The following is a 14,625-nucleotide window of genomic DNA, read 5'->3' on the forward strand; positions in this document are numbered from 1 at the left end:
TAAATAAGATAACAGACCATGAACTCTTCGGAATTTATAATCTAAGCAGATAATAATGTGGAGCTATAGGTGAACATAAAATAAAATATGTCAAGGGCATAAAAGGACTAGAAGATGATATGTGCTAGGAAATGATATAGCAATTATATTTTATTTTTCTATAGACTTTATGGTTTACAAATACTTTCCTAAGAAAAATACTTTGAAATATCCTCATTTTGCATTTAAGGAGAGAGTAAAGTTTGGTGTTTGTTGTCGTTGTTGGCCAAAAATATAACATTTAAGTAAGAGGGAGTCATTTCTGACAGCAGATATGCATAACAAAGTCAAGATAGGCTAGATAGGTAGAGAACAATGACCTTGCCTTCTTAGCTGATCCTTTATTCTTGCTGAAATTTATTTGTGTACTAAGCCAGAGAGGAATTTAGGAATTTCTAACCTTTAGTTAATACTTCAACTGGGAGCCCTAGAAGACTTGATAGCTTAGAAGAAAAGATAATCTCAGCCTGCAGGCTATTTGGATTTTTGGTTCTTTCCTTTTTGTTAGCTGACTTCAGAGGCTAGGACTAAAATTTTCAGCTGACTGGTGCTGATATCAGCAAAACAATGCTTCGCTGAGAGCATGGGCTCAGCACTTATCAAGAGTCATCATGAGATCCACAGAGAGTAGTAGAGTGATGCTCCCAAAGGGAATGTCATACCCCAAAGAAGCCAGGTCCAATGAGAATGGAATATTAACACCAACAAAAGACATAGATGGTCATGCAGTGTCAGATAACATGAGTTGTTCCACACTTATGTCTTGGCCATAGCTGTTTCCTATGTGTGTGCACCTCATGAGTGATTCTTATTCATGTACACGCCCCCACTGATGGCGGTTATATATGTGGGAGTGTGTCTTGGATTTATGGAGAGAATGTTCTATTGAAATGTTTCTTATGCTATTTCATTAAATGCCTTTGCTTTGAACCAATTATCTTCTGACTAAAACTGCTATGGCATTCACTGGGAGTATCTTTGGAGTTTTCATGAAGGAGCAAGCATTAAAAAGGAGTGTAGAATTCAGAACCAGGTCTCTAGAGGTCATGTAGTCCAACTTCTTCCTTTACACATTAGGAAAATGAAACCCAGAGAGGTGAGGTGACTTACTCAAAGCCACATAGGAAGTAATTACAGGAGTCAGGTTTCAGACTTAGACTTTTTGATTCCAAATTCAATCTGATTCTGAATTCTATGATCCTTTTACTAAACAACACTGGCTTTGAACTGGGATGTATTCAATCAGTAGGGGGAATCAGTAGAAGAGGTTTTTCCTACAAAGGAGCAGGAAGGTGTGAGACATATTTAGAATGTAATGAGTAGCTCTTTTGGCTGCAGCATAAAAGGAGAAAAGATCGGGAAATGTTAGTCGGGGCCCAATTATAAAAGGCCTTGGAGGAAAAAAATGAATATTTATTTTATAGGAGAGGAATTATGTGGAATGTTTGAGCAGATGGAGAGACATGAAGGGTGCTAAGTGGTTTCTTTTGATAGTCCTAGTTACCTTACCATCTCTTAATTTGGGAATTGGTTAGGATGATATAAGAACCCTTTTAAAGGGCAGATATAGCCCCAGCAGTAACTGCATAACTTCTTTCACTATACCAAAAACTCATCTGTTTTTGGCTTAATTCCTGCAATGTGATGACGATGACAATGATGATGATGATGATAAAAGTGTAGAAAGGTTATGTCCCATAGCCCAACTCCAACTAATGCAACTAACAAGATGCTCTAAGCCCTGAGAACTTTGTTTGAATATATCAGGGTATTTATACCTCTTTGAGTTACAGGAAAAAAATTATCAAAAGAGTAAGATAAGTAGAAACAATTTCTAGGCACCCCTACTGAATCAATCAGTCAACCAATCCAAGGCATAAACTTAGTGGAAACAACCCTAGTTTATTAATTTAGGAAGGAGTGAAGCGTTTGAAGCCATAGGCTGAAATCAGATAATAGAATGTATTGGGATTCATTGAAAGAATTAGGCACACATTGAAAGAATTGGGTCCTAAGTAGAGGAAACTCAAGCAACACTAATACTCCTAGTGGTAAAAGGCCTTGCCAGGGTCTTCTAATTTCATCCTGTGCTCTTTCAACTGACCAACACTGCTTTCCATAGGCCTCTGATAAGCCCAAAATTTGAATGAGGCAGTTTCTTCAGTCTGCTAGCTAAAGGATCAAGGAATGGCTGGTGTACTCCATTCACAAAAATAAGACAGAGAACTGAAGATATTCATGATTTTTGATTCAGTTTTTTTTATAAACTATGGTTTGTATTTGAGCATGGCATAAGTAATACACCAAAGTGAACAGAGAAGTGGCATAGATACACACACTTACACTCCCTGGTTATTTGTGGTTAATACCACTGATGCGAGACATTCCAAATTATTAGTGAAATTTCAGCACATTTGTCTACCTAGGCCATAGCTGTTTTCACGGCTAGCTTGTCCCTTTAAGTTTGTTTCTGCTACAGGGTGGAGACAGATGAAGAACCATCTCTGGATCTGATAATAAGCAGCAAGCTCCCAACTCCCCAAGGAATGCCCCTGATGAGATCTTCTCCTTTCCTATACCAGGTAAATAGAAGGTCCAGGCCCCTCCCTAGACTACAGTAGACTAGAAATAAAGTTGTATGATATTGGGGGGGGGAAGCATTGCTTTTAGGGGGAAAGGACACCTAACACGTGCTTGATACATGACCCTAGAAAAATCACTTACCTTTTCTGGGCCTCAACTTCTTCATCTATAAAATAAAGATGATATAAATACTTACACTACTTACCTCCCAGGATTATTGTGAGGAAAGTTCTTTGTAAATTTTAAAAATGTGATTAAAATTCAAGTTGTTAATAACAATAAATCAATTTTTTTTCTTTTTCTTTTTCTTTTTTTGCTTAGGCAATTGGGGTTAAGTGATCTGCCCAGGGTCACTCAGCTAGTTAGTGTCAAGTGTCTAAGGTTGGATTTGAACTCAGGTCCTCCTGACTCCAAGGCCAGAGCTCTATCCACTGTGCCACCTAGCTGCCCCAATAAATGAGTTTCTTAAGGAAAGAAACATCAACTGGGGTGGCTGGTTTACATAAAATGTTACTGCAGTTGAAGACATGATGTAAAAATGTGTGTGTGTGAAGGTTGAAGATAAAACTTCATATGGAAAGAGGCCAAGGACTCTAGTTTCAGTTCTAATATTAGTGAAATGTTGGGGAACTTACTTTTCTTCTATAAGCCTCAATTTCTTTATCTGTTGAATGGGAATATTAAGATTTACACCCTCAAAGGGTAGTTGTGAAGAAAGTACTTTATGAAATGGAAATCACCATAAATATGAGCAATTGTTATTATAAAAACTGAATTATGGGCATTCCTTTTCTCAGTACTCCAGGTAGGACAAACAATCTCCTTATCATAGACTCTTCAGATAGAAGTAGTACTTTCCTGGTTAAAAAAAACACCCCCCCAAATTTAAGCTCATTCAGACTTAAATTCTTCTTATTGTGATTGAGGTGAACAAACTGATGCTCCCTCTGGCCCTCCACTGCTCCCCCACTTTAGGAAAAAAAGGTTTATACTCAGTTAACAGTTGATATTTTCAAGAAAAAAAAAAAAGGAAAACTGGAACCCGTTTGAGAATGTATGTTGAAGATGAAAATCATTATCAAATCAATAGCAAAAAGCCTTAGAAGTCATCTAGTCCAAACCTCCCATTTGAGATGGGACTTTCTCCTACAACACCCCTAATACTGCTGATTTGCCTTCAAAATATCCCGTGAGAGTTGTATTGAAAAAAAAATCGTGATATGCGTAGTAGTTATTTTTTCCCATTGCACCTTTATTTATTTTTTACTGTAGTTTGCTATCCAGCATTTTTACATAGACTTTCCATAACCATATTACATGTCCCTCCTCTTCTCATTCAGTCCTATTCCTTATCAGTCTTTATGAATACTGCTGCTGATTTGCATGCTATTCTTTCAACATTTATATTATTCCCTGGGTTTGGGTTGGAAGTTTGGGGTGAGGAGAGTCAGCCCTTGGTAAAATTGTGAAGTAGGTGAAGTTTGTCTTTTAAGCCTGTCACATCCCCTTTCTAGGCCTTTTCTTGGTAATGGAGGTTGGATTTTTTTTTATTATTGTTGCTGTTTTTTTTTTTGTTTTCATCTTTTTTGTTTGTTTGTTTTTTATCACCCAGGCACTTGTTAGGAGAAAAGTCACTAACATCTTAGTATGAATTAGTTGAAGACTGAATCATAGAATCTTAGAGTAAGGGATTGTTTAGTTCAATCCCTTCCATGTGTGAAAATTCCAAGGCATTTACATTTAAAAAAAATCTAGCCTAGGGAAAGAATCCAAAGGAAAAACTGTCTTCCATGGTAGAATAGCAGGCATGTCTCATGTGCTAGATGAGGTATTTTGGGGCAGGAGGACTTCTTTGCTCCCTGAAAATTTCACTATGTAAGTGATTGCCAATTTTGCTTACACAGAAGGTCAGTCTTAGGGGAGGGTGAGATGCTATTCTTAGGGAGGCATTGATATACTAGAAGAGATTGATCAACTGGTGTAAATATATCCAAATTCTGTCAGAGAACAAGCTTTTGGGGTGTGAAATCAGGCATTTTACAAGTGTATGTCAGGGCATTAGTGGGTACCATTTAATGCAATGGAGGAGTCATTTATGTAAATGGTCCCCTGAGTGAGTTAATATATGCCCCATGGTGTGTAGAGACCTCTCAGGGAGATTATTGGCAGGGTCTGGCTGACTACCTCCATTTAAAAATTTGCCTATTTCCTTTTGCCATTTTCTCTTGTATTTTCCTGGCACATCTGACTGACTTATCTCAGTGCATTTGCAATTTAAATCATGATATGATAAACTGATTGTTGCAATGACAGAATTGTAAATTATTAAGAATTGGAGTTTCTATGTGGGTACTCCCTCTTTTTTTTTTTTTTAAAAAGCTCAATTAAAGATAGGATTTTCAAATACTGTCATGTCTCTCCAACCAATCTTCAGTTTTGTCTCTGATTGACCCACCACACAGGCCTTGTTCATGCATAATCCTCAGTCAAGATAGCATGCATCTCAGATCTGTATGCCCATGATATTTTCATATTTCTGACAGTTCCACAAAAAACCTCACCATAGACTGTTTCATCTGAAGTCATGCACTAACCAAAGCTGAGGTTGATACTGTATAAAAGTGGTTTGGAACAGAAGAAGTAAAAGATATTAGAGAGGCAATAAATAGTCATAACTTCTAGAGGAAGGGACACTTATCATCAAGGGATCATTTCAGAAAACCAAATCAAGCTTTGGACATCCAAGGGGACCTCTCCAGATATTTGGTCCATGCTAAAAGAAAATAACATATTTATTAAAAATAGAGATTTGTAAACATCAGCATGAACTGATACATATGTCAGGCCAATGAAAAAAGAAAAATAAATTATTCCCCCCTCCTCTCAGTATCAAAGGCTGAGATACATGGCATTAATGGGATTGTTGATAAGTAATTGCTACAAATTTACCCCCACTATATGGGCTCCTCAGTTATGGGGCAAAGAAGCTCAAAAAGTTTGACCAGTGATGAAGACAATGTTGATTTTTGAGAGGACACAATCTGTGTCCACATAGTCCTATGTTGGATATGCTCTTCTCTTTTCTGCTGTGTTAAAGAACTGTTCTGCTTGACACCATTAATTCCATGAGCCTTCTGCTGTGGCCCATCCTCACACAGAAGGGGTTTTTTTTGATGCTGCTCAGACCAGTTTCACTGAATACATTGTGCTTTTGTTCTGCTATTTGCAGATTGGTGCATTCTGTTGATAACTTGTTTGAAGAGTTCAAAGGACCATCTGATCTTGCAGGATGTGGATAGCTACAGTGCTTAGGCTTCACTTAGCAGCCCATTTCTTTCTCTGTAGGAGTCTGTGGTGTCTCAGCAGAAAGATCCCTCCTGCTCTGCCCTTCACAAAGTTGTATAAATATATACAAAGATGATGACAATGAGGTTTAAGATAGTCCCAATAATTCCTAGCATGGCTAGGATACTTTCTTCTTTATTTTCCTTTTCTTGTCTGCCTCTATCTTCTTCATTACCACTAGTGATTACCATCTTGGTGGCCAATGTCTTTATCCTCCTCCTTAGGCTAACCTGGAATTATAAAGAAGCATCAAAGGATATTACAGATTTGCAAAGGTATTTACTTGGCTAAACATACCCCAAAATTATGGTCAGTTCATGCAAGTACTTTGGATAGGAAGGTGTGTAGAGTAGATGGGGGTAGTGGTGGAAGCTATGTGTGGGAGGAGAAAGTGAGGCAACTTGGGAGGGAAGACATAGCCAAATATTGGCCAATTTTGGGGACACACATTTCTTGACCGTACATTTAGGACAGAGAGACAGACACAGAGAGAGAGAGAGAGAGAGAGAGAGAGAGAGAGAGAGAGAACTGGTCCTATGACTTCATTCATAAAGAGAAGTCTCACTGAGAATGCAGATTAACTGCTCTGTAAGTTGAAGTCTTAGTTACCTGATTAAGTGAATTGTTCAGCTTTGGACTTGAGAACTGAAGCCATCTCCTTGATTCTGAGGTCAACCATCTATCCACTATACCATATACCACCTTTGATAACGATATATAATACTAAACTTAAAATAACAAACTCAGTAGTTTATTTTTAAAAATTACCTATAATTACTAATCAAACACTGGTTCTATTACTTCAGTGTTCATGTGATTTTGAACAAGTCACACGAGTTAAGAACCTCTTTTGGCTTCAATTCTGTCATCCATGAATGAGAAATGCTATAACACTGTGAGTCAGTTACTTCTCTAAAGTTGTTTTCTCAGGAGCTATGCACTTAAGAGGGATGTACAGTCCCTTCATTATGTGTCCCTGTAGAAGTTATATGTGCTGGGCTGTTCTTTAAAGTGTCCTGGCCACAGAAAATACTGAAAAATTGGGGCATTGGTGACTTTAGTCACAAGGTCATTGACAGGCTCAAACTGGAACTCTCCTCAAATTTTTTTGGGAATACCTGCACTAGAGGTAGTGGGACCATGGCAATAAGACTGTTTATATGATATATTACTCTTATAACTAAAGAAAAATATGAGGAGGGGCTTGTGTCTGAAAATATTTTCAATTTACTGTGATTCAACTGAATTTAGTCTTTTGAAAGTACTTATTCAGAATTATCTATATTGTGCTTTGATGGAGGGAGATCAGGTCACTGTTACTAAGAAATTTAAGAAGTATGAGTCATATCAACTTTCTAAGTAATTTCCTCAGAACCTAGACATTTACAAGGGTGTATAACTAATTCAGGCCACAACTTTGGGCATTTTGCACATTATTTTCAATGTGCCTGTGGAAGCAGGGTGAAGGGTAAGAGCTCTATCATAATCATTACCTAACAGATGCAAAATGTATTAAAAGGTCATAGAGATCATAGACTTCAAAAGCTAAGAAGGACCCTGGAATCATATCATAGAATTTTACAAGTCACAAAGGACCTTAAACATCATCTGACTTTACCCCAGCATTTTAAAGAGGAGTAAATGAAGCCCACAAAGGGAAAATGACTTGTCCAAGATTTCACAGAAAGTACAGTGGAAGAACTTGAGACTAAAACTCTAATGCCTTGCCTCCCAGGCCAGCATCCTTTCTTCTGCATTAGAGTGACATAAATAGACTCCAGTCTATTCTATTTAGTGTGCATCTCTAACTAAAGAAGTCTTATTTGTTAGGATGAAGACATCACTCTTCATACATGTTTATTTTTCTGCAGTTATTGCTGCATTCTTTCTGCCTAAATACCAGCCACATCAGAGTTCTATATCACCCAGCTATTTTTTCCTATACATTGCTCAAAACTTCCCCTTGAATTCCTGAATCCTTGAGCTTAATCCTTTCCCTTCTGTCTCTGTTGTCTTTCCTGTCAATCAGGTTGATTGATAGAACTAAATCTAGAAGGAACCTTAGTGGTCATATAATCCAACTCCTCTCTAATTTTTAGGTGAGAAATGACCAGTTTTATGAAGAATAATAGATTCCAAAGGTTGACCTTTTGGTCAGCATTCAAAACACTAAGCAAATTCCACAATGAATATTTAATCAATTAATAAATATTTATTAAGCTCCTACTATGTGCTAGGCATTGTGCTAAGTGCTAGACATACAAAAAAGGCAAAACCATTCCTGCCCTTAAGAAACTAACAATCTGGGCAGCTACATGGGATAGTGGATAGAGCACTGGTCCTGGAGTCATTAGGACCTGGGTTCAAATCTGACCTCAGACACTTACTAGCTGTGTGACCCTGGGCAAGTTGCTTAAGTCTGATTACCTAAAAAAAAAGGTACTAACAATCTAATGAGAGAGACAATATGCAAATTAATATATACAAAACAAGCTATATACAGGTTAAATAGAAAGTAATTAACAGAGAAAAGGCACTAGAATTAAGAGGGGGTTAGGGAAGACTTCCAGTAAAAGAAGACATTTTAGTTGGAACTTAAAGGAATCTAGGAAAGTCAGTAGGCACTGTGGAGGAAGGAGACCATCCTAATCACGGGTGATAGCCAGAAAAAAATGTCAGAGATTATAATGAAAAAGTGAAGGCCTTTAGCAATACCTATGTGTTTTCAAAATTGCTCCGAAAGGGTCAGAACGATGGACTCTTTTGCATTATTCCTGTTGAGACAAGTGACTTCATTCCAAGTACATATTATCTTGGTCATGTTATTGTTTTTTTATTAAAATACTCTAAAGCTTTGCAAGTAAAAACAGGAAATTTGGAATAAATGTTTTTCAACTCCATTTGAGTCTTACTCTGATGCCATATTGCAGTGTGGAGGTGACTCTGAGATTTGGAAGGCTATGTCAGCAAGGCTTAAGAAGTTTCTACCACACAGCAAAGCTTCAAGTACAGTTCCTGTAATAGTATCTGATGTCTGAGGGGCAGCCTAGCTGAGTCTAGAGAGCCTCAGTACCAGGAGGCCAACTTCTAAGTGATAAATTCGCAAAATCCTACAAAACAAGTAAAAATATAAGATGGCTTTTAGACCTCTGTAAGGACATCAGTAGCCTACTTTACCACTAAAGGAAGAAGCCAGATAAAGCCAAATCCCCTGATTGAGGCTTGAAGCAATGGCCTAAAGTCCCTTTTCCCTTATGGTGGTGAGGGTTTTTTTTTTTGTTTGTTTATGTGTTTTTGGCTAGGCAATGGGGTTAAGTGACTTGCCCAGGGTCACACAGCTAGTAAGTGTCAAGTGTCTGAGTCTGGATTTGAACTCAGGTCCTCCTGACTCCAGGGCCACTACTCTATCTACTGCACCACCTAGCTGCCCCAGTAAGTTTTAATATCAACTGTCCCAGCATAAATCAGCAATAGTCCCTGTATTTTTACCTTCTCAACAGATTCAGGATCCCCACTGCTTTCTCTTAATGCCTGGTCCTACTTGACCCACATAAGAACCCTATCAAATTCTAGCAAGTTCTATTCTACCAGGGATCCCAGGGGACCTGACTTGTTTCATCCCCCCGATTGCTTCTTATACTGTGAATAGTTTCCCCTCAACAAGTTATTTTCTTTCTAGGCCTGTATTCAATTGTGGTGTACTCCACCCTCCCCATAGGTCGGCTTTCTCATTTAGAAGCATCTGCTGCTGTCCAGGGCTGAAACTAATGTTCTTGAAAACCTTCTCTATTTCCAAAGCCCAGGCAGGCCTGGGAACTCTGCTCCAACAGTAGGATCTACCCCCTTCTTCCTGCCATCAAAGTTGTGACTGGGGGCCAGCCTATAACCACTTACCCCAAGGGCTCTTCCCCTGGCAATATAAGGTGCAATTAATGGAAATTGCTGATGCTTTTTTTTTAATGTACCTTGAAATCCCTGATCTCTCTTAAGCTACATTAAAAATCCCTTTCCCTCATGAAGGGACATGGTAGCATGGTAAAAATGGTAGCACGGAAGCTAATAATCACAGTTCATAATCCATCTGTAGATATCAACTTACATGGTGATACCCTTGATGTGAGATTATTAGTCCAAAGACTAACAAGGGATGTACTACTTGAAAACCTAAATCATACTAATATTGACATAAGCATGAAACTAGAAGATGTAAGGAAGTTGTTGCTAAATGGAAAGATGGCAGATGGGTTCTCCTTGGAGAGATAAACAATGTAGTTGGTTTTATTGTTCATCAAAAGCCACCAATCCTTTACAACAGAGGGTATTTTAATATCGAATCTATAGGCCCCCAAGGATCTGTGGATAGAGTCCAAAAGGTCTGTGGATTTAGATGGGGAAAACATTACATTTTTATTTTCACTGACTTCAACTGAAATATGAAATTTAGCATTTCCTTCAAATATTTATTCTGAGATGGAGTCCTTAGGCTTCACCAGATTGCCCAAGGGTTCCATGCCATAAAAAGTTAAGAATTTCTGTTTTAAAATCTATTTCAAATTCTGCTTTCTTGATTCCCCAATTTGGTAACAACCTTTAGTCTGGATCTCAAATAATACTTCATTTTGTAATTCTTAAATTCACTTATTGTGTTGCATATCTATAACTATATTTACCGTTATCTTCTCACCCTAATAGTATATAAACCCCTTGAGGTCAGAAACCTTACCTTATCTAAACTATGTATAATAAATAGTACTATGCTCTAGAGGTAATAAGAACTTGAGAAGTATTTATTATTTTGTCTGGCAATTTACAAGATGTAGCAATACCCTGTGCAGAGGTAAATTAAACAAAATGAGTGGCTTCATTATGTTTTGATGAGGCTTATAGTCTTCCTAGCCAAATTTATTTGTAGTTACTATTTAAGTTACTAAATCCTTTTAAAACCATTTTGTTAATGCAAACTGATTTTTTGAGAATTAGCATTGTTTTCTGTTCAAGAACAAATAACATTCCCTACTTGATTTATATTATGTATTGGACATCTCTTTTTAAAATTTCCTCTCTTTTCAGGACCCCCATAGATTTTTGAGCCATAACTATTACTATATTTAGCAGCTTTCTGTGGGACTGCAGAGATGAGGACTATATGTCAATGATTGTGAGAATGGGGAGACCAATACCTTGAGGAGAGGTCAAACTTTTCCAAATTTGAACCTGAGTAAACTACAATTTCTGGGTACAAGTCTTGTCCTTCTTTGGTATCTCCTCATCCTCCTCCTCTAGATACCTTGTATAATGATCCTTCCATGCCCTCATTATAGTATTGCTTCCAGTACCAATCTATTCTCTGTATACTTAATCTAATTTGGCTGCCTTCCCCATATTTGTTTGATTTAGTACAGTTTCTTTCTTCTCTGTAAGTTCTTCAGAGGCTGTGAGGTTAGGGTTCAAGTGGTTTCACTATTCTTGATAGAAGTCTATGATACTACATCTATAAATTAATATCATTTCAATTACATTGACATAATCATCTAGTACATCATAGAATTATAGATCTAGAAGTGGAAGGACCTCAGAGACCATCTAGTTTAGCTCTCCTCCAATTTTACAGATCAAGAAACTAATTGGAGGACTAACTCAAATTCACAAAGATAATAATTGTCAGAGGTGAGATTTAAACCCAGGCTTTTGGCTCCAGAAATTATAGTATTTCAATATTATGATGCCTACCTATAGACTTATTTAAGCACAATACTGGGGTACACAAAAGGCACTTAATAAATGCTTGTTGATGGTCCAACCATGGACAGTGAATACCTCCAATTGTTTTTATTTCTGTAAATGTAAGAATGTTTTGTATTTTTGCATTTGAGTATATTCTGAGCATTGAATGCTTTTGTATTTACATGAGTTTTGAGTATGCTCTGGGTAAGTTAACTTTCAAATATTTATGTATTTTATAGTTATTTTGAATGGAATTTATTTTTTATATCTCCTCCATCTGGGTTTTGTTAATAATAATGATAGGAATAGGGACTTAACCTGTGATTTCATTAGTTTGGGGAATATCTGGATGAGCAAATTCCCCCTATCAATTCAGGACAGCTCCTTTTCTGCAATTTAGAGTCTTAGAGAAATGTCTGGGACAATGACTTGCTCAGGGTCACAAAGTCATTATGTGTCAGAGACAGGACATCATCATCATCATAACAAACACTTATTTGGTGCTTTAATGTTCATAATGTACTTAACATATTTTACTTCAACTGATCCTCACAACAATTCTGTGATGTAGGTACGATTATTATCCCCATTTCATAGATGAGGAACTAAGGCTGAAGGATGTTTGCCTGATTTACCCAAGCAACTGACAAATTACTCAGGTGAAACTCAAATTGGTTTTCTTGATTCCAAGTCCTACACTCTCTCCACTCCACCAGACTTCTTCCTATTGTGCACAAAAGTTAATTTTTGTTATTTTCCCAATATACTATGGCTACATGAGTTCTAAGAGCCTTTCTTGATCTGACATTCTATAATACCTCAGAAACACTGAACTTGAGTTCACATTCTTAATGCTTGGCACAAAGCTCTCGATACAAGAAGCACTTGCTAAATGCTTCCTATTGTTCTCATCTTAAATTTGTTTTAGGTAACAAAGAGAACAAGCCACTTCTCCTCTCTGAGGGTCTGTTCTGTTTTATATATATATATATATATATATATATATATGTATGGAAGATGGGTTCAGTGATTTCAAAGGAAATGAATGAACACTCCAAGTATGATGTTTTTACTCAAATTTTAAATTCCTTTCTAAATCTACTATCCAGGGATTCTGTGATTTTCATCTCTAAAATGAGAGGTGCAGAGGGTAAGATTCCTTCCAGGATCACAGGTTTTGACTTGCAAAGGGCATTAGTGATCATTTACTCCAACTCCCTCATTTTAAAAATGAGAAAAAGTGAGGTCCAGAGAAGGGAAGTAGATAGTTTTCAGAGTCAGAAAGGTTTGGGTCTTCTGACACAATGGCAATGTAAATCTGAGCAAGTGACTTAACTTCTCACTGCCCCAGGAAACTATGGTTTATAAGGTCCTTGAAATGCATTGATAGGGTTCCTTCATATACCAACAAACATTCCTTCTATACCAACATTCAGTTTCTATCTCTAGGCCCATTAAAGATATACAGGGAATTGACACAAATATGACAACTCCAAGAATCATTGCTCAATAGATAAATGACAAAGGATGTGAACATTCTTTTTAAGGAGAATTACTCATTAAAATAAATTTAAATAATTTTGAGTTTTCACCTTATATCATGAAAATTAACAAAGATTAATACACAATATACATCTCCATAAAAATCCAAGAATGGTCAATGCTGGAGGCAGCTATGAGAAAAGATGTAGAATAATACATTGATTATGGAATTGTGAATTGACCCAATTATTCTGTATATAATTTTGAAATTATTCAAGAAAAGTCACTAAATTGTTAATGTTCTTTGATGCAATAATCCCAATACTGGGCACTTATCTATAGGAATCAAATACAGAAGTAAAGGACCAATAATTACACAATATATAATAATTTGTTACACAATATATAATAATTCTTATATAAGCAGATAACTAGAAATAAAGTGGGTGCTCATCAACTGGAGAATAGCTTAAAAAATCCCTTTAGCATATGAAAGTAATGGAATGTTTTTATTCTGTAAGCAAAGACAAATATAAGGAATTCGGAGAAAAAAATGGGAAATTTGTAGGAACTGATGCAGAACAAAATTACCAGAATGTCTTCCCCCAAAACAATAATATATGCATTGACTAGGACACTAAGGATGCAAAGAAAAAAAATAAAGAAGGCTCAGAACAGATCTCCCTTCTCATGGCAGAGAGGTATTAGACTACCAAGATAAAAAAGTGTAGATGTTGTTAGATGTGATAACTATATGAGATAGTTTAACTTGCTTTCTTTGTCACAAAGAAGACTCAATATAGAAAGGGGAGATATTCTTCCCCCTCCTCCAAATATTGGGATATAGAGTGAAAATGTATTTTTTTAAAAGATAGTTCTTATCGTCTTTATTCTTTGTTATTGGGGGTGACTCTCTGGGAGGGGATGGAAAAATACACTAGGAAATGTAGATGATGTAAAAATAAAACATATCAATAATTTTTAAAAAGGGATTTGTAAAAGAGGAAAGAAAAAAAAGTGTAGAGATTTTAGCTTAGTTAGAGCTATGCGATTAGCTAGCTGGCCATGATCAACTCAGTTAACCTCATTGAACCTGTTTCCTAACCTATAAATTGAGGAAGTTGAAGTAGATGATCCCTAAAGTCCTGTATATTATAAATTTATCTCAGTCTGATATCCTGTTTCTTAGCCATGCTATAAAATATGATGATGGTGATGATGATGATGATGGTGATGATGATATCACCCTCAAAGTCCAATTCATCCAATTTATTTATTTTATTCTTTGAGCTACTTTGACTTTTGATATTAACCTTAATCTATTCATGTTGAATTTTTTTTTGCCAGTTGCTGATTAAAAGAATCTAGAATTTCTAACATTTGCATTTTCTTTTCCAGATTTGTTTTCCCAGGTTTCTCTTTTGTTGACTTTATTTGATAAACATTTCATTG

General features: G+C 36.6%; 1 protein-coding gene across 1 annotated transcript in view; it reads right to left on the minus strand.

Moving 5' to 3' along the window:
• Positions 1–3,853: 3,853 nt before the first annotated feature.
• Positions 3,854–14,625, minus strand: part of LOC110220914 (protein TUNAR) — an 88,528-nt gene continuing 77,756 nt past the window's right edge. The window contains exon 3 of the mRNA XM_078150425.1: positions 3,854–6,197. Coding sequence (XP_078006551.1) covers positions 6,012–6,197 — 186 coding nt within the window. The 3' untranslated portion in view covers positions 3,854–6,011. The remainder of the gene's footprint in view (positions 6,198–14,625) is intronic.

This window comes from Phascolarctos cinereus, unplaced genomic scaffold (genome assembly GCF_003287225.1).
Source record: "Phascolarctos cinereus isolate Bilbo 61053 unplaced genomic scaffold, phaCin_HiC Scaffold_2;HRSCAF=192, whole genome shotgun sequence".
Lineage (NCBI taxonomy): Eukaryota > Metazoa > Chordata > Mammalia > Diprotodontia > Phascolarctidae > Phascolarctos > Phascolarctos cinereus.